This window comes from Euleptes europaea, chromosome 1 (assembly GCF_029931775.1).
Source record: "Euleptes europaea isolate rEulEur1 chromosome 1, rEulEur1.hap1, whole genome shotgun sequence".
Classification (NCBI taxonomy): Eukaryota; Metazoa; Chordata; class Lepidosauria; order Squamata; family Sphaerodactylidae; genus Euleptes; species Euleptes europaea.
In genome coordinates, this window is record NC_079312.1 from 56,778,039 (window position 1) to 56,804,112 (window position 26,074).

Genomic DNA, 26,074 nt, shown 5'->3' on the forward strand with positions numbered 1-26,074 from the left:
CAGTTTAAGAAGCTTTGCTCTAGAGGGGTTATACTGAACCCATGTGTGCTATCTGATTCAGACGAGCAACTATGCCCATTTATTCACACAGGCGGTACAATCTTAAATGTAAGCCCCTCCCCCATCATTCTCATCCCACCCACCTTTAACATTATCCAGATGACCTTGTCCTGAAGAGCCTGTGAATTATGTCTTTTCATACCTTCTGCTCGCAGAATGCATTGTGTGGTAGCAACAAAGGGTTAATAGAAAGTTCAACTCCAGGGGTTGGCTGGAGCATAACCAATGAAGGTATTTAAGCCCTGGCAGCACCTCTCAGCCAATGCAATCTTTGTTCGGAGCGGCTCTCCACACTCCAATTTGCAGCTTCCTCAACCTCATCTGCTGCTGAATATGCAAGAGCATAAATGTTTATGGTGTTTACTCTTCTCTGCTTTGTCTCAACAAACTCTCTGGGAAGCGACAAATACAGCTGCATTCCCGGGCTGCGGAAGAGTGCTTGCCACCCGCCTGCCATGCTACACCGACACCACCTCAATAAATAATTATGCCAGCAATTAGCTTGTTAGCAGCAAAATGACTCGTTAGGGATGCACAGGCAGGTGCCACACCAATCGCAGGCCATATCCAGTCGGACTATTTGATGGAAAGAAAACAGATCTTGGGCCTTTTTCGCAGGGGGAGGGCTGCAATAGGAAATTCTCATACTGGTCCATCATGGTCACCCACATCACGTAGGGCAGATAATTCCTTCTTGACAACTGTACATCTGTGAAGCACAAGGTCACTTACATCCACATTGTCTGTAAAAGCAGACATCCAGCTCTCAGTTTAACAAGAGCCTTCACTCGCCTGCCAATAACGAAGGAAAATTGTCATGGCTCACAACAGGTCCAGCCTTACAACTAGCTAAATCACGTTCGCCGACGATATCTATTTAAGAAGTACAGTACCGATTTTCTCGGTATGTACACGGATAGCTGGTGTGTTCTGAATCTGCCCTTAACTGTGGAGTTTAATTCCCAAAATGTACAAGTGGCAGAATTTCTCTAGGTCTTTGCTACATTTTGGCCCTGATACAAAGGTAGTTTTAGATCTCCCCCACCCTCCATGGGGAGGGTGAGAAGAGAAGCCATTTATGGCAGAATGCTGAAAATCACTGAATGCGTGAGGAGTGAGCTACAAAGATGAAGGTACCTTATGCCAGACCAGGAGCACCGTGGCGCAGAGTGGTGAGCTGCAGTACTGCAGTCCAAGCTCTGCTCACGACCTGAGTTCGATCCCAACAGAAGTTGGTTTCAGGTAGCCAGCTCAAGGTTGACTGAGCCTTCCATCCTTCCGAGGTTGGTAAAATGAGTACCCAGCTTGCTGGGGGTAAAGGGAAGATGACTGGGGAAGGCACTGGCAAACCACCCCGTAAACAATGTCTGCCTAGGAAACGTCGGGATGTGACGTCACCCCATGGGTCAGGAATGACCCGGTGCTTGCACAGGGGACCTTTACCTTTTTACCTATGCCAGACCAGGGCACTGGATGAACATATGAAGCTGTGTTATACTGAATCAGACCCTTGGTCCGTTAAAGTCAGTACTGTCTACTCAGACCGGCAGCAGCTTTCCAGGGACTCAGGCAGGGGTCTTTCACATCACCTACCTACCTCGTCCCTTTAACTCGAGACCCCGGGAATTGAACCTGGGACCTTCTTCATGCCAAGAAGATGGTCTACCACTGAGCCACAGTCCCTCCCCATCTAGTTCCAGAAGTGGCATAGGTCTTTCCCAATCCATTTTCCTGAAATCCTCATAACAATACATCTTAGGGACTGAATCTGAACTGTCGGCATCCGGTGTGTGTTCTAAAACTGAGCTTTGATCTCACCTCATAATATATAAAAACACCATGGCACTGCTTTTTCTGTCATGGTTGTATGGTGTTTGTAAGTCACAGCACACCAGTGCACGCTGCATGGAGCCCCTTAATGCAGTCCCCCCCCCCACAACCACCAACCATAACATATGCCTTGCCCTTTATTAACCACTGCCTCACTCAACTTTGCCAGTGTGCAGTGAATGCTGAAATTCTGAATAATTCTGGACAGGGAGATGTGATGTGGCTATAAAAATTTGCACGTATATGGCATCTAAATGTGATTACTGGAAATGTTTTTTAGGGGTGCAAAGTTTAGACGAGTAATGGTTTAATCAATTAAAAACTTTTCAATTGCCTAAAGAAAGAGTCCACCAGTTAAACATGCAATATATTTTTAAAATTTATATTTTTAATTTATTTAAAACATTTATTAGCCACCTTACAGGAACTCAAGGAGGCTTGCAATGTTTATGTGTTTTATTTTTGATACAACTATTTGTATGGCCTAAAGAGGGCAAGCACCATTTCAGAAGATAATGCATTTTCTAACACGATGCTTTGTTTTTATGCATGTACTTTTATGCATGTACTTTCATCATTAAAGAATAAAGCATTTTTTCTTCAGAACTGATGTTTGATTTATATACAAACGTATGCATTGGATTGCATAACTGACCAATTAAAACTGACATGACCGGTAATCAGCTTTCTTTTGGCTTGCTTGAGCCCCAGTTGGTTCTTTCATGTCCAGTTCACCAGTAGTGACAGGGAGAAAGACATCTGCAAACAGCTCAACTATATGAACAAACTCAGAGAGAGATAAACTACCTAACTGTTATGGTCATCGGTTCTTGTAGATTATCCGGGCTGTGTGACCATAGTCTTGGTATTTTCTTTCCTGACATTTCGCCAGCAGCTGTGGCAGGCATCTTCAGAGGAGTAACACTGAAGGACAGTCAGGAAAGAAAATACCAAGACCACGGTCACACAGCCCGGATAACCTACAAGAACCAATGAACTCTGACCGTGAAAACCTTCGACAATATTTTGTTATGGTCATCATCTACGGCCTGGCTTTGGGTGCTTCTGTTTTCTGAGGCTAGATGGGTGGTAACCCAAGAGAGAACCTTCTTGGTTGTGGTGTCAAAATTACGGAATTCTCTCACCACAGAAATATGTCTTCCACCAGTAATACAAGGACATTTTTGTTTCATCTGAAGTTCCTTCAGTGATCCTCCTTCCTGCCTTGCGCTTTTATTTGCTATCCTCTCTATTTTAGCTGTTTTCAATTGGTTTTATGACGTGTTTTATTATGTTGTAATTTTTAACCACCTTGGTGGCCCTCATTGGGCAGAAAGGGGAGATATAAATGTTATAAATAAATAAGTTTAAATAAATACTATTGCTGTGTTTCTGTGTCCTTCTGGTTTCTGCTCATCATGAATCTGATTCTCACTCTGTTTCTTGATGTCAGCAAAAGTATACCATCCGATACTTTTTTTAGCACTAGATAGAGAACGGGCATTCTACCATTAGGAGCTGTCTTTGTGAATGGTTTCCTTCTGCCTTTTATGGAAGTCCTTGAGATCTGACTGTTGACTAGTGAGTTATGGGTGAGATGTACATTTTTCTTTTCTCCCCCCCCCCCATTCAAATCGTGCTCAGTGTAGGCATACTCCCTTTCCCCTAGCATCTATCAAAGCATTTTGAAGGCTTTTGTTTTAGCAATACAGGTACACATGTTAAATGAAATAAAGATTTGTTTTTGTAATATGGCTATTGAGCAAGCTAAGTGAGCAATCCCTTCACTGAGATTTGGCAATATGATGCATCAAGCTTATTTTAAAAAAATGAAATGAAATGGAAGCATCACTAAACATATTGTAAAATGTGAATGTCTCCTTGATTCATTGCCTTACTTTAAGCCCACTTAGGAGGGAAACAAAGGAATGGACAGGAAAGACAATATTCATTCATTTAGCTTTATTAAGTGGATAGTACTTCAGCTGTCTCTTATGGCCATTTCATTTCTAGATTGCCTGACATCTTTAACTCTGGTGTGGTTCACATGCAACAGCAAACCACGGTTGGTTGTTATAGAAATAAACCTTGAAAACAAACTATGATTTGTGATATTATTATTATCATCTATTGATGGTTGGTCAGTGTCCGGCTGACCAACCATCAATAGATACAGCTGGATGTCATCTGCATATTGATGGCAACCCAGCCCAAAACTCCTGACTAGCTGGGAGAGGGGGCATATATAGATGTTAAAGAGCGTTGGGGAGAGGATGGCTCCATGTGGGACTCCACACACCAAAGGGTGTCATGTCAAGACCCTCCAAACACCACCCTCTGTCCCTGACCCTGGAGGAATGAGGTCAGCCATTGAGATCTAAACTAGGATTGCAAACCACAGTTTAATCTTGGTTTGGAGGCAAGAGATCAAATCACAGTTTTTGGTTAGGACATAACAACAAATATTGTTTGCCACAAAAGCAGAAAGACCAACCTTGTATAGTAATTATGTATGAACTATGCTTAGATTTGGCTTGTGACGGGTCAAACCTAAGCCTGCAGTGCACTAGGAGTAAGACTATATGAGCATGGAGTGGTTGAATCAAGGATTAAATTTCCTTTACCTCCACCCAGGGCACAAGGTTCAGTGCAGTCTGTGTGTCACACTGCCCGAAGAAAGAACAGCCAAGTATTCCTCACCTAGACCTTCAAACTGTCCACTTGCTCTCATGCTCTTAGTTCATGAAGCATCTCCTCTATCCTTCTTATCCTACCACTTTGGTCCCTAAGTGCAAGTTCGTCAACAAAAGGCAGATTCAATATATTTAACATACATATGCAACATGAATAAATGGTATCATGACAACGAATTTTAATTTTCCTAATCTACAGCTGGGATGTGTGTGATGGAGTTTAACAGAATTTTAGACCAAGGAAAATTCAAATGAAAATTACTTTTCATCTGCCCACAGCTTTATACTCTTTATGACATATCATGTCTGATATTGTTTTTGCATTGTTCCTAATTTTTGTGATCTTAGTCCTATTACATTGTTTGTCAGATGACTCGAGCTAGCTGATTGCATCAGCTTACACTGTATAATCTTCCTCCAGTCTCAGTGAGAAAAGTGGACCATAAAACAAACAAACGGTCCCTTAAGCCTCCATTTTGTTAGCGGTTGACTTTACCCCTCTACCTTTGGGCTCATGATGGACCAGTTTTACACCACACGCTGAGCTTTGCAAACCTAGTTTTGGGGCTATTTACGGTATAATGGGAGGAGAGTTGGCAGAAGAAAAGGTAAGGACATGCCCAGACTAACTATATCATAGCCACAGGAAAAATTTGGCAACCCACAGAAGCATTCCCTGGCAGTGTGGTGAGCTCAAAGCAATATTCCCTGGCACTATGGAACCCCGGAAAGAAACTAACCGCCCATTCCTGAGCTTGGGGGCCGAATGGGCTTAGGAGGTGGTGTGACCCCTACACCAGCATCCGTGCCACTTGTGCCATGCAAACTGGCACAGACACCAGCGTAGTGCCACTTAAACCAGCCCTCAGACGCCAGCACAGCCTCCTGCCAGCATCCTCCTGGCGCAAGTTCCCACACCGGTGTCCTGGGAGGTGTTCCTGGGGTGTTCTGGGGGGTGGGGTGGAGCTGTCTTTAGGCTGCTTCCTAACCCCTTTTGACCTGGAACACCCCCTGAAGCAATGGCATTGCCGTGCCACCTTTTTGTTGGCGTACCACTGCAGTTTGCTATGGGGCTTTCCCCCCTTTTTTCTAAATTTTATTTTTAAAAGTTCCCCTTTTCCCCCTGCAGCAGCCACGAAACCTCTCTGGAAGCACCACAGCAATCCCCGGCCGCAGCGGCTTTGAGGAACGGGCTCTAAGACTTTCAGACTATCATTCAAGATAGCTCAGTTCAATGATGGTGCTCTTAGGCACAGTGCTCTGTTGTCTTGCCACATTCCTTCCCGATAAAAGAGGCCCTAGTGACAGCAGCCTATAATTAGCGAAGTTGTCTCCTTTCACATGACATCCCATCGGCTGGTGAGGTAACCCTGTTTTCCGCATGGGGACCAGGTTTCTGTGGTTCCCCCACTGCTGCTGTGACTGCTGATAAAGCCCCATGACTTCCACGTGTCAGATTTCCCCACATTTTTCCTGTCCCCAGTCCTGGCCACCAGGGCTCTTTCAGTTTTTGTTTTGTTTTTGTGTGTTTTTTAAATCAGCAATTGAATTTTGTTATAAAAATCTGTGTATCAGGTTCTCTTGAGCTCCCCGCTTTTTAAAAGAAGAAAAAGAAAATAGCTGCCAAGTGGGTAGGACCAGCACAATCCAAACTTTCCTGCCCACACAGCAACCATCCAGGATTTGTTATGATCTTTCCCATAACTTGTAGCAAAACAGGGGAGGAGAGGGCAGGGGAGGGGAGGGTTGGACAGGTGCACGAATGCACCATGATGCTGTGGGGAAGAGGGGGGGGGAACCTACCTCCCAACAGTATCAAACACATGGCAAATAACCCATGTAGAAAAGGTCCAAATCTACCTTTAACCTGTTGCCTTTCTGCCCCAAGCTTTCCTCCCTTTTCCTATTTGGAATGATTCCAAAGGCCCAGGATCTTCCTCCAACATACCTCTGCCCCACCCTAAGCCTCCCTTTCCTGCCAGGAATTCCTTCACCATTCAGCCACCCAATTGGAAAGCTTGCCTGTGACCTCATCTGAAACTCCCTGCCTCTCTCCACACTCAGAAAAACCAAATGCTTTGCCTGTTATTCTTCTCCCACTCCTGCAGTCAAGCTATAATAATCCCCTCCCAACATGTCTGTGATCAGAAATCAGATCTCTATTGTGCACCCTGAACTTTGGCTCCTTTGCTGTGCTTAACACACACATACACACAATATGGTAAGTGCAACACGATTCCTCCCCCTGCCCCTCGGACTCTTACCTAGACGTTTCACTTGGATTCGTACTGGAACTTTTGCTCAGGTCTCTGAATGGTCCTGGTAAGGTGTCAGGAGGGAATTCTGAATATCCTGATTTCTGCAGGCCAGCTATTCAGGCAAATCCAAATTTCGGACAAGTAATATAACCTTATGCTTTCCTGGTTTCTTTCTTTCTCTCTTCCCATTCTCCAAACTCTTGAGTTTACGCATGTATGGTTGAACATGTGCGGGTGGGTGTTGGAATATCATGCATATGAATATTGGCATTTTAGTAATAGGTGCTACATGTACACTTGACAATATTCTGATGGTATAAGTGTATTCTGTTATCCTGCTCAATAAACTATCCCTGTTTCCAGCCCTTCAAATCTCATTGTTTCTCACAGACTTACTAGGTAGCCCTGTCACGTAGTCATAGACCCCTAAAACAGAGTGTGGTGGTCTGCAGATTGGACACAACCCTCTGGCCAGGTATTAGAGCTCAGGCCTACAGTTCTTACCTAGGCCAGGAGTGAGGGACAGCAGAGAAGTTTTCTTTCCTACTCATGGTTATTAGTGTGAATTCTGGGTCCAGTTTGGGAGGTGGGTTCTTTAACGCAGAACACTTATTTAATAAACACTGGCACACTACACACAATAACATTTTTCCAGTAGGGCCTAGAAACAAAATGTAGATTATTTCCTGAAAAGTAACTCCAGCTATACTAGGGTTGCCAGGTCCCCCCTGGCCACCAGTGGAGGATGGGGGGGGGGTAAGATTGCCAGATCCAGGTTGGGAAACTCCTGGAGATTTGGGGATGGAGCCTGGGGAGGGCAGGGACCTCAGTGGGGCATAATGCCATACAATCCATTCTCCGAAGAATTCATTTTTTTCCAGGTGAACTGATCTCTAGTCTGGAGATCAGCTGTAATTCCAGGAGACCCCCAAATCCCACCTGAAAGCTGGCATCCCTAAGCTGGGCACAAAGTTCCTCATGCAGCATGAAAACAGTTAGTAGGAAAAAATCAAACTGACCTTCCCCCGGAGCTGCCATTTAGGTGACTCAAGAAATGGCAGCCATTAATGTCTCGCATATGCAAACTCAGCAAGAGGGCCAAGTGAACTTAGCCACCGGGTGCCAGCCCTAACCAGGATCTACAAATGGAACAGGAAGAAGACAGCAGACACCACAAGGTGAAGGCTCACAGCCTTCCGCGGAGTATCCTGGCCCAGGTCACATCTTCAGTCTGTTAGATTCCTGGTTCCAAGCCAGGAAAGGAATGAAACAAACATGTTGGAATGAGTTCTCCAGCCAAGGGCACTACAGAAGAACTACAAACATCTCCTCAGTTCTCAGCCATGCCTGGCTGCTTTTCCTCTTGGCTTCAAGCAGTGCTGGATAATTTAAGATTGCTCCATGGCACTAGGGCAGTATGAATCCCAAAGACAATGGCTTTGATGTAATGATCCACTCAGCACTCAGAATGTGGCTTGCCCATCTTCCTTGTCCAGCCACGGCCCCTGAAAAGCCATTTCTGAGGTTCAGGAGACTTTTAGAAATAGCATGGAATATGACATAGTGGCTTCAGTGGGAAGGGAGAAATGGATGAGAAGTGCACTCATAGATAGACCTCTTGCACACAAGGGCAAGTCTGGGTGCAAGGCAAAGTCAATGCCACTGGTGATGCAGGTAGGGTTGCCAACCTCCAGGTACTAGCTGGAGATCTCCTGCTATTACAACTGATCTCCAGCCAAAAGAGATCAGTTCACCTGGAGAAAATGGCCACTTTGGCAATTGGACTCTATGGTATTGAAGTCCCTCCCCTTCCCAAACCCCGCTCTCTGCAGGCTCCACCCCAAAAACCTCCTGCCGGTGGCGAACCCTAGGTGCAGGATTAGCTCACAAAACATGTGGTGTTTTTTTCTGTATGAGAAGTCTAGGCCTTTCTCAGGTACACATAAAGTGCAAGGGCTGCCACAGAGGCAAACAGTGGTATAGGGTATGATTCCAGCTACTGCCATTTCCAGCTACTGCCATCAGGATAATCCACATAAACAACAACAACAAAAACCAGCCGATTGTGTGAACCACTAGCTCTGTATCATGCCGAGTGTCACAAGGCTGTGCCCATACTACAGAAGTGGAACTGCAAGAGAGAAGGAACACAGTGGGCCATCCAGCCCAAAGCTATATTGTCCTGCTCTGCTCCTGAACCTTTCCTACCCTTAGAATCATAGAATTATAGAGTTGGAAGGGACCACCAAGGTCATCTAGTCCCACTCCCTGCACACTGCAGGAAATTCACAACTGCCTCCCCCACACACACCAAGTGACCCCTATTCCATGCCCAGAAGATGGCCAAAAAATCCTTCAGGATCCCTACCCAATCTGGCCTGGAAGAAAATTGCTTCCTGACCCCAAAGTGGCAGTTGGCATTGCCCTGGGCATGTAAGAAAGCGCCACAAGAGCCAAACATGGACGCAACCCTTCCTGCCCTCCCTCTCATGATCTGCCTAAACCCTTGTTTGTTTAGTTATGTTGAATCAATTACCATCGATAAAAAAATTCCTTTGGGAGAAAAGTCGAGAGAGAGTTGATGAACAAGAATCTTTACCCTCTTGCTTTAAGCCTTGCCATGTGGCTTTGTAAAGTCCATTTACAGACTTTCTTTCCCCCAATTTTCCAATGGGCAATTAAAGGGCTTTCCATACAATCTGTTTTTCTGCAATAAAAGCACATTTCTTTCCCATTTTCTTAACACTTTCTTTCATGGAAGCGCTCTTGTGGCAGGGATACTGAATTTTCCTGAGCATTTAAAGTCTAATATTTTATACTTGGTCTTCCCAATTCATTAATGATATAATTGCTGTGCAGAGCATGGTTGCACAAGTGTTATGAGCATCTACTGGCCTAAAGCACAAACAGTCCATGCAAACAGGCCAGCCCTTCAGCTAGAGGCAAAAGACAGCCCGTTCTTCAGCAATGTAGCCAACAGAAATCTCGGCCAATGGTTCAAGATGAGTTCAGAGGAAAGCACCAGCAAATAAGCCACCCAGTCAGCACTTTCCTCTGGATCTCGCCTTCAAGCAACAACTCATGCCAACTCTGCTCTGCTAAATCTTATAAAATACCAACAGTCCTAGAAGTGTAATGGCCAATTTATAATGCCTTGCCATGTTCTTCTCAAACCCTGCAGTGAGAAACCCCTTTCTAATGGAGAAACCTAAGCCGTCAATAACAGGGCCTGGAGAATTTCAATCAGACCCCAGCTCCTTAGGTAGCTGCAGTAAATCTGTGAGGTCAGGTTAGACTGCACTTGTGTTGAGTCAGAAAAACTACAGTGGGGACAAATAAAGCTGATATGGGACTCAGCCATTACCTTAGGGATTGAAAGGTTGAGTGGCTGTTGGTGAATTCTTTTCCCCATATGTCTCTGTTCTAGGACAGGAAGTTAAAAAGCAGGCAGGAAAGGGACAAAAAGGAAGACAAACACAACGGATCCAATGATCTTCCTCTTGTTACATAAAACTACTTGTAAAACAGAATAATGCTTTGCTTTCTGAGACTGATTCAACAGGGGATTTTTAGTACGTACGAGAAGGGCATCAAAAGCATCAGCAGCACATGCTTAAGGGTCCCCTTGACCAGCCTCAAAGCTGGACACAATGATGTGTGCTGGTGGAAAGTGTCTGCTTCATATGGGGCACAGACAAACAGCCAGAAGATCCAGAACAGCTGCAGGTAATTTTGAGACAGGGACTTCACTAAGGTATGTTCCTCCAACTAATTTCAAGTCCACCATTCCACCAATAGCAACTCACTGAAAATGATCAGACAGGGAAACTCTAAAAACGAATAGCTAGTCCAGATTCTGGACTGATGCTGAATAATCAAGCACATGACAACCTTGCTGTTGCTTCAGCCTTCCAAAAGGCAGAGACAATTTCTAAGGCTCTGTTGGTCTCTGGAGCCAAGTACGTGCTCAGAGGTTTCCCTTCCATTGCTGAGTAATTCAAATATAGAAAAAGAACACCCCAGGTCTGGATCATCATGCCACAGGGAACTGCATTCTAACAGGGAGACGTTTCTGTATGTCTTCCCTTCCTTCCCATTAGGAGGAAACTGGAACTGGCAGAACAGAATGATCAGGGGGATTCCTGGTAGCCAGGGCCCATTACTACAAGCATCCCCAGTACTCAGTATTTCTCTCAAGGATATCTTGCAAGGAATTTATGTTGGAAAACAGAGAAAGCACCTAATAACAGAGTATGGGGGAGAAAAACAGCTGTCCATTTTGTTTTCAATGAGGTGCATTTACTGTCTCAGCCTTCCTATGTTCACAGTCGCATTCCTTGCTTCGCATTTTTCCCTGCCTCCTTCCTGCTTGCTCAGGGCAACCCCCAAGGGAACCGCAACTGATCTGAGCAACACTTGGCTCCGAAACCTGCACTGCAGGCCAAGGACTATGGAAAGAATGAAGGGAGGGGAAAACGAGGGAGCACAGAAAGGCATCTCCTTCCCCTGAGTCAGCAGTTATGTGACCCAGCAGGCAGCAGTGTAACGATTTCATCATTTCCCACCAAAATTGAATTAGTTTGGAGCCAAAATCAGATTTGCGAGCCCAGCGCTCTTGACAGCAAACCCTTTACTTTGTCAGGCAGCTGTTAGCTGTTTTCCTCAGAGCCCGGGGAGGAGGAAGGAGGGGCTGCCCGGGACAATTACAAATGGATTCCTGTGCACAAGCCACTCCAGGTGGGTGTAGCTGAACCACCTGCTCCCAGAGAGCGGTCTGGTTTCTCTGCAGTGTTTGTAATTTATGAAACGGAGCAAAAGTCCTATTTTGCACTCCTCTGTCTTTACACTTCTACAAAAGGACCCATGCCCAGGCTATGTTCCTGCTGCAGCAACACACACACCTGCCGCTCCAAAAAACCTGATCAGCACGCTCTGTACTGATACACAATCAGCTTGCGTAAGGAAAAGAAACTCCTGTGACTCAGCCCCAAGGCTTCTAGGCTTCTAGAATTCACTAAGGGGTCCAAAGATGCCAATTAGGGAAGGAAGGGGAGAGACAATCGCCTCTCCTTCTCTCCCTCCCCTCCTGTTTCAGATAAGGGTTTTAATAATTATCGTACATAAGACAACCAGAACAAATGATTTAATTTATACATACATATATATTTGGAGAGACAGTGTGGTGTGGTGCTTACTACAACCAGGGACGAATTCTGCTACGAAGCTCACTGGGTGACCTTGGCCATTCACAGAGTCTCAGCCTAATTGACCTCACAGGGCTGTTGTGGAGATTAAATTGGGGGAGGGGACCATATATGCCACCTGAGTTCATTGATGATGAGACAGGACAAAACTCTTAACAAATAACATAACCCTGGATGTGTCCGAGCCTGAACCTTGCTGTAGATCCTCCCTCGCTTTCCTCTTGCCACCCCCTCAACTTAAATCCCCATTATCCCTCCCCCAACCGCTAAAATGACAGCCCTACATGACTCACCAGAAGGATTAATAATAAGCACCTAAAACAAGGAGGCACTACAAAAAAAAAAAAAAAACATGACCTTATCCCCAAAGTATAAAAGTAAAAGTAAAGGTCCCCTGTGCAAGCACCGGGTCATTCCTGACCCATGGGGCGACGTCACATCCCGACGTTTCCTAGGCAGACTTTGTTTGCGGGGTGGTTTGCCAGTGCCTTCCCCAGTCATCTTCCCTTTACCCCCAGCAAGCTGGGTAGTCATTTTACCGACCTCGGAAGGATGGAAGGCTGAGTCAACCTTGAGCCGGCTACTTGAAACCGACTTCTGTTGGGATCGAACTCAGGTCATGAGCAGAGCTTTTGACTGCAGTACTGCAGCTTAACACTCTGCACCACGGGGCCCATTCCCCAAAGTATACCATATAATAAATACGGTAACCCAACATTTAAAAAAGAAAAGGAAATGGAAAAATAAATAAGGGGGAGAGATGGACAGTAAAATCAAGTCTACACCAACTGCTATGCACTTATTTCAGCACCCCAGAGGCTTTCAAAAGCCTAACTACAAAAATAGCATAACATTAAATACTTCAGGCCAGCAGTTTACACTATAAAAAGGATTCACAGAGTTTGCTTTTGTTTAAGAACCACCTATTAGCCTTGCGCCGTCTCCTTATGCCACTCTAGCCTCGATGATCTGCGCCACCAACGTGATGACCTAAACACCATGCGAGGCCAGTGGGTTTCAGCCCACCACTTTGGGAATCCCTCCTCCAAAGGACAGTGTGAGATAACGGGAAGGTAAATGCATTCAAGCCAACAGAAGTAAGGGCTACGTTCTGTGAGACTTGGATGCCCTCTCCTCATAGCCACCTTTGCCTCTCAGCAGCTGTAAGGGTTATTTATGTTCCATATACAGTTAATGTGGTGGGAGAGATAGAGTGTAAATAACTAGAATGTGAAAGCCCAATTCAAACACCCACTCAGCTATGAAGATCACTATGATCATATGCTAATCTGGAGACCCCAACATGGCTTACATCATTCTCCTCTCCTCCATTATATTCTAACCACCACCTTGTGAGTTAGGGGAAGAAGGAGGAGAGTTGGTTTTTATATGCCAACTTTCTCTACCACTTAAGGAAGAATCAAACCAGCTTACAATCACCTTCCCTTCCCCTCCCCACAACAGATACCCTGTGAGGTAGGTGGGGCTGAGAGAGCTCTAAGAGCTGTGACTAGCCCCAGGTCACCCAGCTGGCTTCATGTGTAGGAGTGGGGAAACCAACCCGGTTCACCAGATTAGAGTTTGCTGCTCACGTGGAGGAGTGGGGAATCAAACCCGGTTCTCCAGATTAGAGTCCACCGCTTCAAACCACCGCTCTTAACCACACCACCACGCTGGCTCTAGGAAAGGAAAACTCTAGCAAGGAAAGAAGGCAGAAAACCCAATCAGTCATAAGTTCGTGACAGCAGTCTGCAAGATAACTGCAGCAGGAGAAAAAAGAATAACTTCTACTCCCTTGGGTGTGTTTCAGCACATGTGCTTGTTTTCACTTTTCAAGGGGGACTGTTCTCTTCCCAAAGGTAAAAGGAAGATCTGCCTTGTTGGTCTTGCCCAGCACTCAACCCTAGACTGGGCTTCCTGACCAGTTCAATTTTCCAACTATTTGACCACAGTAAGATCGGCCAGGTCAATCATTTAGGATGTGTCAAGAGCTGAATAAAGGTTACCCTATTCAGAAAGTGATTGTTTCTCATGATTATGGGTTTATCAAAGTAAGAGGACACAGGTCAAGCTTTCTGCACCACACTTTGTATCTCTGACCCAATCTGAGCTGCTCTCAGAGAGCCAGCGCAGTGTAGTGGTTAAGAGCGGTAGCCGGAGTGGTGGACTATGATTTGGAGAACCGGGCCTTTTAGACATAAAGCCACCTGGCTGACCTTGGGCTAGTCACAGCTCTCTCAGAACTCTCTCAGCCCCACCTACCTCACAGGGTGTCTGTGGGGAGGGGAAGGGAAGGTGATTGTAAGCTGGTTGGATTCTTCCTGGCAGCATATAAAAACCAACTCTTCTTCTTCTCCTCCCAAACAGCACAGGAATCTGTGGCCTAGAATTCCCATTCAGATTTAATTTCCCTTCTCATGGGCAAATTGCTCTGCACAGTCAGTTCCACAACTCCAAACTTTGATGTTCCCCACAGCCAGGAACTTACTATTTTACCATCGGTTCCACACACCATGAACTCCACAGTATTTTTGGTACTACTGGTCAGGTTTGTCTATCCTTCTAACAGCACTAAGCTATGCTACATTCAATCACAACAGATCCCCTGCCTCAGTATTGCTAAATGAAGCCACAGTGTAGAGCTGTCACACTGCAATTGCCACTTTGGAAATAAAAGAGATGACTGGAAACCACAGAAGTAGCTTAAAGGCTTGCCATATGGCTGCTCAGAACCACATGAATCATCTCTGCAGCCCAGCATTCCTGTATTGACCCACACTTCTCCCAGTTTTTGAACACATGAAAGGAGAGGATATATGGTAAGCTACAACTGCTGCCTGGCTGAAGACTACAGATGACCACCCATAAACAAACAGTTACAGGCAATAAAACAGTTAAGCAGCTATCATCTGGTTGGTGGACATCTCTTTTCATGCCACAATGAGCTCATGCAAATGGCTATATGACCTGAGAGGAGCTCTTTCACCCTGCAGTAGCTTGGTCAACTGTATTACCCACTAAGCAGTAAAGAAGATTTGATCACGTCAGGCGTAGATGTGTGATAAAAAGGTGTCATAAAATGGTCATCTGTAACACACCAATGTATGGAACAGGATCATGCACATCTCTTCCATGCTTCCAGGCTAAGCCATTTTGGAATAAAACAATTGTTTAAATAAAGGATGGCTCCTGGCCCTTCAAGTAATGGACAACTGTTAGCAAACTAAACAAAGAGAATTTAAACCAGTGGTTCCCAAATTTTTCGGGCCACCACACCCTTGGTTCCACAAACTCAACCCCAGCACCCCCCTACCCTATCCAACAACACAATTGAATGGGCCCACCTCTAGCACCCCCCTGCTGCCCCCTTGTTTCTTAGTGCCACCCATGATAATCCCACCGCCCCCCAGGGAGTGGTACTGCCCACTTTGGGAACCACTGACTTAAACTATCATTTTTCATCCCCAAGCCCTGACTTTATATTCTACTCTATTTCCTACTATTTTAATGCTGGACAAAGTATGAATTGTCCTAGATGCCGTTATGAACCTAACACCCTATCCTATACTCACTACAGAACAAACATGCTGTTGGATTCTATTCTTCTGGGGATTCTAAGTTCAGTCCCCAGGAGAAAGGAGATGGCATTCTGAACTATATCATTCTTTTCTGAACACAAGTCAAAAGACCAGATTCAACTGCAAATATAAACTTGTATCTATTGATGGACTGATCTCTGCCCTGTGGCCAATTTGGAATGGGGCCATTCAAATCAAATTAATTTGTAAATTAATTCAATTAAAACAGGTCCCATTCTAAATCGGCCCTATCACACTCCTGATGGTGTCATTAGGAGTGTAATGTTGAGGGTGTTAATCGGGTCTAGTAACTACCCACCCACCTACCAGCCAAGAGTCCTTCTCAAAAATGCCTTTGCTTTTCCCAGACTTACTGAAAGTAAGAAGCAGTGGTACTGGGAGTTCCAGGCATTATTAATGAGCAGTGTGCCTTAAGATTTAAGCCTTGGAAGCCGTCGCAAGCATCCACAACTGCTGGGATACAGGGGGATTATGTTTCACTTGGTTCCCAGTCATCACAGATGATTGTCACAGTTTCAGGGGCCTAAACCTTCACTACTGCTAACAACTACTGGAGCCCCTCCACTGCTACAGAGCTGGGGAGAGGAGTGGGCCCAAACAGATTTACCTGCAATCAACCTAAATGCTCATAAAGTCTGGGTTCAGTTTTAAATGGATTTGAGGGGAGACACCCATGAAAACCAGTGGCCATCTTGTCCTCTGCCACCATCAAATTACATATCCCATTGAATTTCAGGGCTGGCTCATCCACTAGGCACACCTACACTATCACCTAGGGCACCAGAGCCAGAAGGGCCGCAACCGGCCCTGTTGCTCCCACCCGCTGGCCCAGCCATAGCGTCAGAGCCCTGCCACAGCATGTGACAACTCCAGGAGGCACTCCCAGCCCCACTGGGTGGCCAGCAACGAACCTGCTCCTCCCTCCCTCGGGGGGGCAGTGGGGGATTAGGAGGGCAGGTGTCATCTTCTTGCTTCCCACGCGCTGGCAGACAGTGAGGCAGGGAAGCTTGGGCACCCTAGCCTACAGCACTAAGAGGCTTTGCGTCAACCCTGTTGAATTTATTTATGAATTGTGAATGAATGACCAGTTCAGCATGTCAGCGTTCTGCAACTCAGAATAGTTCTCAGAAATATTCACCTTTGTCCTATGGTACTGTCCAATGCACCATGGTTTTGAAAGGTCAAATATATTTATATTTTATATTATCTGAAAAATGAGCCCCGCTACAGTTCCTAAAACAAAACAGGCTCCACTCCCTGCCTTACCACAGACTAAACTCAATGGAACAGGGCAATAAAGCTCCAGTGTTTGTCTTAGCAACAGCCTATAGGAAATGCTTCCCTCAGGATAGGCAGGTAACTTGTTCCTTGGTTGAGAAAGAGCATCTCCAGATGTTGGCTCACTCCCATTTCCCCTGGGTCAATGGTTTGCTTCTAACCACCCACAAAACCTGACACTCCAGTTGTGCTCTGTACACACCTATGAATTCGGAGGTGCCTATGAACTGGAGGATGAAGCTACTGTTCTTGCAATTCCCTTGCATTCACATTATCTTTAATGAGCCCTGACTGGGCATCTTTTATTATTTTTGCTTTGGGGTTGGATGGATGATCCTAGCAAAAATCAGAGATCAAGATATATTTAGAACATCATGACTAGCTAATATTCCTTCCTTATGCATATCTTTTTGTAGAGCTGCAAGGGCACCACCCAGTCACTTGGACAACTCCTCACATCTTCTGTCACTCTTTTCACATAGGTTTGGTCATCTGCATGCTTCTCTCCAGGTGCTATGGAAGTGGTCCTCGGCTGCAGGACGTATTCCTCTCATACGAGGCACTTTGAGGCATGGTGTAGACACTGGTCTAATGCAAGTGCCTAGCGAAAGGCAGAGAGAGTTCCGCAGTGGCAAACTGCTTCTGCAGCACCTGGAGAGAAACATGCATGAATCCAAGCCATAGTAACCCACACAGCAGTATTGCCAGAAATACTTATCTTCTGATCAAGGGATACAAACATACTTCAGTTTTCGTTTCACCGATTGCTACAACTCATCAAGGTGACAACGGTGAAAATCAAAGTGAGAGGTGGCATGGAGTAGTGGAGATGGCATCAGACTAGGATCCTGGGAGACCCAGGATGGGATCCTCACCAGGTGGGTTTTGGGCCAGTCACATTCCCTCGGCCTAACCTATCTCACAGGGTAGTTGTCGTGAGAAAGTTCTCAGCCACGTTGGGTTCTTATTAAGAAGAAAAATGGAAAATAAATAGATAAATGCAAAGTCAAGTTTTCAACACTAATGGGAAGCCCCAACACCCAGATCCTGGTTACTTATTCATATCAACATTGCTGAACTTGGAATGATCATCGATCGAAGGGAAAAAATCCCATACTCCCAAGCTGGGGCCTAACTCATGGATGTTATGCACTAGAAACACAAACAGCAGTATCTCAGTGGAAGCCTTGGACTAATCAGAATCAAGGCAAAAGGTGTGGAAATGACACACAAAAATAAATTACTTACTGAGTTTATGCAGCCCAATTCCTTGTTCAAAAGCCAGGGCAAAGAGAGCTTCCCTTCCCCACGATAGCAAGACTGGATGCGCTCCTTGATCTTGTCTTTGATTTTCTTCAGTGTGAAGAGGCAAAGGACAGATTCCTTTGGTGGTTTGACCCTGTTCTTCTGGCCCTGAGAGAAGATTGTGAAGAGGATATCCTCGTGCTCTGTGATGCCCAGTTGTTTGGCCAGTGCCTTCCCAGGCTTGCTGAGGTAAGCGTCTTGAATCAGGCGGTATTCAATGCCATCTCGAACACAACCAATGGGGAATTCCACATACGAGTAGAATTTGGGGTCACCCACACATAGCCGGACGACCTTAGAGGTGAAGAATTGCTCCCCAGTAGAGTCAGGTGAGGTAAGCTGGGTGTCCAACTGCAAGGTCAAGTAGTAGACAAACTGCTCACTGCTGAAGCTGTAGATGTAGTAGATATCAAACGTGGGGAACTTGGAGAGTGTATCTGAAGGGATCTTGAGCTGGGAAGAGACAAACTCATCCTGATAAACAAAGCCAAACATTTCTGCGTTCTCCTCGCTGTCCATCAGCTTGCGGCTGGACAGAGTAGGGAAATACTCAGACTTGCCATCAATGGGCGTACCAATGAAGAGCTTGTTCTGACCATTCTGCACTTCGATGATGACACCCGACATGGTCCCTGACTCATTCACACTGGAGAGGTAGTGCTCCTTGCGGTGGTGAGGCTCACCCAACTTGAAAAGGTCATCTAAACGCAGGAACTGGCAGATGCCCTGTGAAGCACTGCCACAGGCTATCAGCCGGTTCCCAGAGTAATCCACCAGCAGCAACTTGTTGACATTGTTGGTGCTGACTAGCCCATGTGGGCATGACTGCACACTGGGTGGGGGGTAGCACTTCTCATTGTCATCCACTGGCCCTGTCACATGCGTGCGCAGCAGCGTGAGGTTGTTTGCGAGCTTATAGATCCGGTTGACCGCACCGACATACACCTCCCCAGTTTTATTGTGGACCACCAGGTGTGTCAAACTCCATTCTGTGACCTGGAAAGTCCTAAAAGGAGAGGAGGACTTGGAGGTACCTTCTGTTAATGGCAGCCAGGCACTCCTCAGAAGCAGCAGAGTCCAGATGTTGACCGACAAGCGGTACTTGAGCCTTAGGAGCCACATGGCGGAAGCGTCACATCCAGCAATGGCTGTGCATTGACCTACCCGCAAAATAAACAGAATCAAACCTAAGGCAGCGAAGAAAAGTGATCTGTGGATCGTCTCCTCTTCTTCCACCAATCTCCACATTCAGGACATCGTGGGGACTGACATCCTACTCAGCCCTGAAAGAAAATACAAAGCAAACAGGGTTAGATAAGCAACTCGGAATGGAACAGCACAATAGAGCCTCACAGCTACAAACATCTTAGGAATGGAAGTGGTTCGTTATCTCTGAAATGTTCAGCTGTCTGGGGAGAAGAGCTGCACAGAATTGTTGTTAATCATTTACATTCCTCCCATTAAAGTTCCCATGACCATTCTGTGAGTTCACTACAGAAAACAGTTGCCACATTGGTCGGACAAACAGGAAGGATACAAAGGGTACTTTACTATTATGACTACAAGACAGTATTCGGCTTTCAAAGTTTGAAAACTTCAAAAAAAATGAGGAAAACACTGAAGATTTGAAACTGGCTTAAAATAACTTAAATGACAGGGATTGTCTCTTTCATAACCCCTACTTTAGTATTTTCCATCCTTGCCCAGAAGGTTTCTCTTCCTAAATTTGTATGCCATCTAAAACTAGATGTGTGTATTACAGAGTTTTCTTGAAGTCAAGTCTTTCATTGCGCTTTCATTGCAAAAAGATTGCCTCTGATATCCCTCTTTATTTGTTTCTCCAACTTCATAGTTTTGCAATAGGGAGAGACCACAAAAATTGATTTATGAAAAATACTGGACTGCTTCTACACATGATGGTGAAGGAAAGAAAGACTGGGGTGGGGGTCTACAAAGCCCTATCTACTCTTAACAAAAAGCCTGATTGTGTTGGGGGGGCATTAAAATGGTTGTTGATGGAAGAATGGAGGCACATGTAGTTTATACACGGAAGACCGTTCCTAGTTTTTTTATATATGTGAGTGCCAACCTGCAAGTTTCCCAGTCAATGCAATATAAACAAATGTGCCTGCAGTGATTTTGCTCCTTTTCTCAGCCCCCGGCCCCATCCAGAATGAGCAACCTTCCCTCTCTTTCCACAGGTAATGTGCTTCCCTGGAACCCCTACCTCAAAGGTCCTAAACTTTGCATGGCCTTTTCTACTCTCTACCAGATTGCCTAACGGTTTCAAGAGGAACAACCTACTTACAATGTCCCATACAGATACAGACCTCGACCCCTTCTTTCAAGCACAAGTAGGATTCCAAACACTAGAAGCCACTCGGTTTCCTCCACTCCACATTTTAAGCACAGCACCACCCATTCAAGAAACAGTTGTGAAAAGCACTGCTTATACATCCTACTAATACCAAAGATTCCATTGTGTGTTTATTTTCTTTTGTTGACTTCACTGATACCCTGCCTTTCTCCCCCAGTGGTATTTATTCAAATAAATGTCAATAAGATTTTGCTCTGCTCACCAACACTGACCATCCCATATCTCAGTTACCTCTGCAGGTAAGCCCAGGATGAAGCTCCGCTAGGAAACTGCCAGAGTATTGCCAAACGAACCAGGCCTGACCAGCTATAGAATGGCGCTTTTTTATGTCTTCAAGGGTTTCCCATGCCCCAAGCAAATGACTGTTTTTCCCTTGTTCATTCTCCTAGCACTGGCTGGACCTTGAACCTCGTCTTAGATTTCTTACACATCACAAAGCTATCAGGCAGAGAGGGCAGAGAAATTATGCAGTTTAACAGCTGGAGTGCAGCATAATTTTTCTTGACTTGTACAGCAGGCTTGTTCTTTGCTCCAGTTTGACCACAGGTCATACCTGCATCAGACATTTTGTGGTGCAAACAGCAAACCAAGCATTCATCCTCCAAAAATCAAGATTTCAGCATCCAGCTTAGTTTATCAAGCCTAGTACAGTCAAATCTCACAGATCTTGGAGACACCCAAGATCAAATCACAGCATAACCACCTCATATCAGGCACTGGGAAAGGGGTAAGAAGGATTCAAACCACTTCTTCTTTCCTTCCCTGATGCCCAGTACTATCACTCCTTTTGCCCTCCAGGATCCTTGCATGCACCAGAGGATGCAGGGGAAGGCTGGTCCCTCACTCACAGCACAAAGACTCCCACCCTTTCTACGTTTTCTCTTCAGCTTGTAGAGAACTCATGGGAGAAGATGGAATCTGTGTGCAGGGCATCCAGGACAGAGGCAGATGTCAGGAGTAGAGTCAAAATTGGCAACCTGATGGTCAGATATGTGGACTCCTGTCTCTGCATATCTTTTCAATAATACTTCATTATTTCCCTGACTTTGTGTTTTCTGGCTGTTAACAGTCAAACTAGACAAGATGCCGGGAGACCCATGAATGGATATGGACTGGGGCATTGACATGGGAGGAGGGAGGGTTAATTCTTTCTCCCCACACTGTTTCCCAAATCCCTGTTTTCCCCACAGATCTGCTATTTGGCCATTTTGGTCCTATTTTTGGAGTTTCTGCCACAGAAATCCATGCCTCTGCCTTCTAGGCCACCTATTCAAATCTAAATCATGTCAAGTTAGTAAAATGTGAGCTGTGAATGCATGATGTTGAGAATCTGAGTGAGCCCCAGTAACACCATCCTGCAAACAGCAGCCTTGAGCTGGAATTAAGCTGCCTTCTTTCTTCGAATTATAAATGGGGAGAAGGTTAGCCAAAGATCTGAATGGGCCACTGACAATGAATGACCTGCCATTCTTATAATAAAGCACATTACATTTCAGGTAAGCAACCTAGGCTCATCTCACTTTGCTGTGGCAATAGAGGATGGACTGAGCTTGTCAAAACTGCCAATCCAACCCCTTCCACAAACAGAGGAAAACGCTTTAAACCCAATCCTGCTGCAGAAGTAGGATCCATTTCATCCCAAAATCCCTGGGGGGGAAGCCCAAGAGTTCTACTCCTCCTATAAGGAGGTTCTTGAGGAAATACAACAAACCAAAACAACAACAAACCATTCGTTTTTTAGGGACTTTTTTTCTCTTCTGCCTGCAGGCACACATTGAGTAGTGAAAGAGTTCATTGCATTTCACCATTTACCTAAGTAGACTTTAGTGTGCTGAATGGTTGGTCATTAAGGAGATTTTACTTTCTATAAAGACAGGGAGTGAAAACACAGAGAGAGACCATCACAAATGAAGAGGGAAATAAACGGTGATAATTTGTGAAGAGGGAGGATGGCTGTTTAAGGCAGGGGTGGGGAACCTCAGGCCCGGGGGCCGTATGCGGCCCCCGAGGACATTTTTTGTGGCCCTCGGGAGCTCCGGTGCCCTGCTGCAGAGGTGGGGCGCAGGGCGGCTTCCAGAGGGTGTTCCTGGAGCCACGGCTTACAGTGGCGCTGCGGCGCCCTTTGGACCTCCTCTCGCCGACTGTCGGCTTTTGAGCAGTGAGAGGAAGGGGGAAAGAGGCTGGCGGCTCCTGGCGACGGAGCATGCATGCAGGAGCCAATCGGTCTTCGGGGAGGCCCTTTTGTGGACTCTGGGGAGGAAAGGGCATGGAGTCTGGGGCCCGGTCGTGCAGGGCTCTGTGCGCCGCCGGGGGTGTGTGTGGGCAGAGGAGGCTGGGGCCCGGTCGCGTGGGGCCAGCGTGTGTGTGTGTGTGGGGGAAGGCTTTTCTCCCTCTTTTTCTGTCTCTTTGTCTCCCTCCGTCCTTCTCTTTGTCTCCCTTCGTCCTTTTCTTTCTTTCTCCCTCTCTCTCCATTTCTTTCTCCCTTTCTCTCCCTTCCTCCCTTTTCCTCTTTCTCTGTTTTCCTTCCTCCCTTGCCGATCGACTGTGGGCTGCGCCCCCCTTCACCTTGTTTGCTCGGGCGCACTGCTGGCTGCTGGGAGGGGGGCACCCTGCAGGCCTTCTCTGTGTGGCCTCCCCTGGGGTTGCCAACCTCCAGGTGGTGGCTGGAGACCTGGCAACCCTAGCCTCTTCCCCCCCCCACCGGGAGATCTACACCTGGTATGGCCCCTGAATGATGTCATAAATGTGCAAATGGCCCTTGGCAGGAAAAAGGTTCCCCACCCCTGGTTTAAGGAGAGCGATTTAGAAGTATGGGATTGTACTTCCAGCTCTGACAATGATTTACTATCTGAACCCAAATGGTTCACTTCCCATCTCTGTTCTCTCCCTCTTCTCCATAGGTCAGCCCTATGGATTTGGCACCCTGATGGACTTTGTAAGAGGAAAGGAAGGGGGTTGTCCCCAAGACGGAGCTGCAGGACACATCCGGGGAAAGAGAAGAGAGATTTCTGAGGGGAAAGGGATGTGAAAGCTATCTGAGGAGAATGAGTGCTCTGCGCAAAGAACAGTGTAGCCTGATGAAGAGCTACAGCCCATGGGGGTCCACAGCAGCACCAACAGTCCTGACAATGGCACAGAAAGCCAGCATGCCTACATGAAAGACTGAGGGACAAACCACACGTTATGTGTGCCACATGATCACCACAGGGACTTAAGGCTATATGACAGCTGCAAGTTCCCCCATGGCCCAATTTAGTGGAGACTGAAGCTTGGGGGGGGGGGACTCTCCCCCCCCATGTTGCTTTCCCAACCCAAAAAAGCCCTATAAAACTTATTTCCCCCTCCCCATGGAGGCTGTATGAGTTTTTATACATGTCTGCCCTGCTCTGGTTTCCCTCTCCTCTTCATTGAATAAACCCTCGCTGTGTTTCAAGTTCTACTTCTGAATGGTAAATGGTGATCAGAGGGTCTGGGGAGTTGCTCTGAAATTTTATTTGCCTTTGTTTTGCCTAGGAGCCCCGTGGCGTGGAGTGGTAAGCTGCAGTAGTGTGGTCCAAGCTCTCTTCACAACCTGAGTTTGATCCCAATGGAAGTCAGTTTCAGGTAGCCAGCTCAGGGCTGACTCTGCCTTCCATCCTTCCAAGGTCAGTAAAATGAGTACCCAGCTTGCGGGGGGTGGAGGGGTAAAGTCTAGACAACTCGGGAAGGCAGTGGCAAACCACCCCGTAAACACAGTCTGCCCAGTAAACATTGTGATGTGATATCACCCCATGGGTCAGTAATGACCTGGTGCTTGCACAGGGAACTACCTTTACTTTCTTTTTTTACCTTGTTGTGCCTCCTAGTAATTCCCCCTTTGTTTGGAGCAGTGAAAGCCAGTGGGCTTGAGGCAATATTACATAAACCCACACACACACACGGTTCCCCTGCCATTAACAAGCCCCAGGTCCTATATAATTTCTTCACTCATCTGGAGCTGGTAGGAGAAACTGGAGTTGCACACAGAAATTCTGGGGCATTCATCTCCTAAGGTCCCAACCATACAGAATCGTACAGGTGTGCAAATGTGTCATGTGTTAAAATTATGGAAAATCTCCAGCATCTCTGATTTTTTATTGAGAGTTTGATTGTGTTGTCGGTGTTTTATGTCTATTATGAGCTGCCTTGAGTAAATTGGATCCAGCAAATAAAATTTTATAAATAATGTAAAATATCCCTAACCTTATCCCACCCACCAAAAATATACAGGATTACGGGAACAGAGTTCCCCTCAAAGGTAATCTTCCTGCTACGTGAACAACAGAAAAACAAGTAAAGGCAGGAAAGGTCTTCCAGATACAGAACAGGCAAAGAATTACTTTGATAAAACTATGAACCAAGAAGAAGAAGAGTTGGTTTTTACACCCCGCTTTTTCTCTACCTTAAGGAGTCTCAAAAAGGCTTACAATCACAATGCCTTCCTCTCCCCACAACAGACACCTTGTGAAGTAGGTGGGGCTGAGAGAGTTCAGGGAGAAGTGTGATGAGCCTAAGGTCACCCAGCAGGCTTCGCAGCCGACTTATGGCGACCTCTTTTTTGGGGGGTTTTCATGGCAAGAGACTAACAGTGTGTAGGAGTGGGGAAACCAACCCGGTTCACCAGATTAGAGTCCACTGCTCTTAACCACTACACCATGCTGGCTCTCATAGAACTCCATAGCAAAATGGTACTTCAGCAGCTGCAGCCTTTCAGCCTCAACCCTGCAAACCAGATCACCCCTATTAGAAGCTGTTCGCCACTTTCCACATCATTTCCACTCTTTCATTAACCAGAAGTGCTACAGAGAAGGACTGCCTCTACAAGAGGTGGAGCTCATTTACCAGTAGCCAAAGATTTATACGCATCCATGACAGGGATGATCAGAATTGCCTGTCATCCTGAAACAGCCAGTAGAGAGGCATATCTTTCTCCTGCCTGCATTGACAGATACCAGCTGCAAGACTGCTAATAGCAAAGTTCCTTCCTTCTTCATGTCCTTACAGTGCGCCAGAAACCACCAACTACGCTCTCAAGAGTATTAGGTCCAAACTCCTGACAGTTGCAGGCAGCAGAGAAGACGCCTCATGTCCGATACATGCCACTAAGACATTCTTCAGTTTTATCTGTGGCATTGTAGCCCACCCTTCCTCTCAGGAGCTCAGAAGGAACTCTAGTCTCTCAACCACTCTGTGAGGCAGGTCAGAGTGGTTGTGTCTTGCTCTCAGTGGACGCTGAACCTGGGGGTTCCATACATTACAGCCACTGTTCCACACTGTGTTTGCATCTCCCTCCCCCCCTCCCCAAAAAAGGAGTGTGTAAGGTTCCCAAAGCAGCAGTATCTTCAAGGAGTTCAGCCAGAATGCATTTCAATGCCACTTAAGACCGATACGCTGTGATCTTAAGCAGAATTATACCCTTATAAGCCCATTAACTTCAATGGACTTAGAAGGG

General features: G+C 46.1%; 1 protein-coding gene across 4 annotated transcripts in view; it reads right to left on the reverse strand.

Moving 5' to 3' along the window:
• PLXNA1 (plexin A1) overlaps nucleotides 1-26,074 on the reverse strand; it is a 366,161-nt gene that overhangs the window by 289,433 nt on the left and 50,654 nt on the right. For all 4 annotated transcript variants that reach the window (XM_056853406.1, XM_056853393.1, XM_056853399.1 and 1 more), the window contains exon 2: nucleotides 18,171-19,510. In XM_056853406.1, the coding sequence (XP_056709384.1) occupies nucleotides 18,171-19,475 (1,305 nt within the window). In that variant the 5' untranslated portion in view covers nucleotides 19,476-19,510. The remainder of the gene's footprint in view (nucleotides 1-18,170; nucleotides 19,511-26,074) is intronic.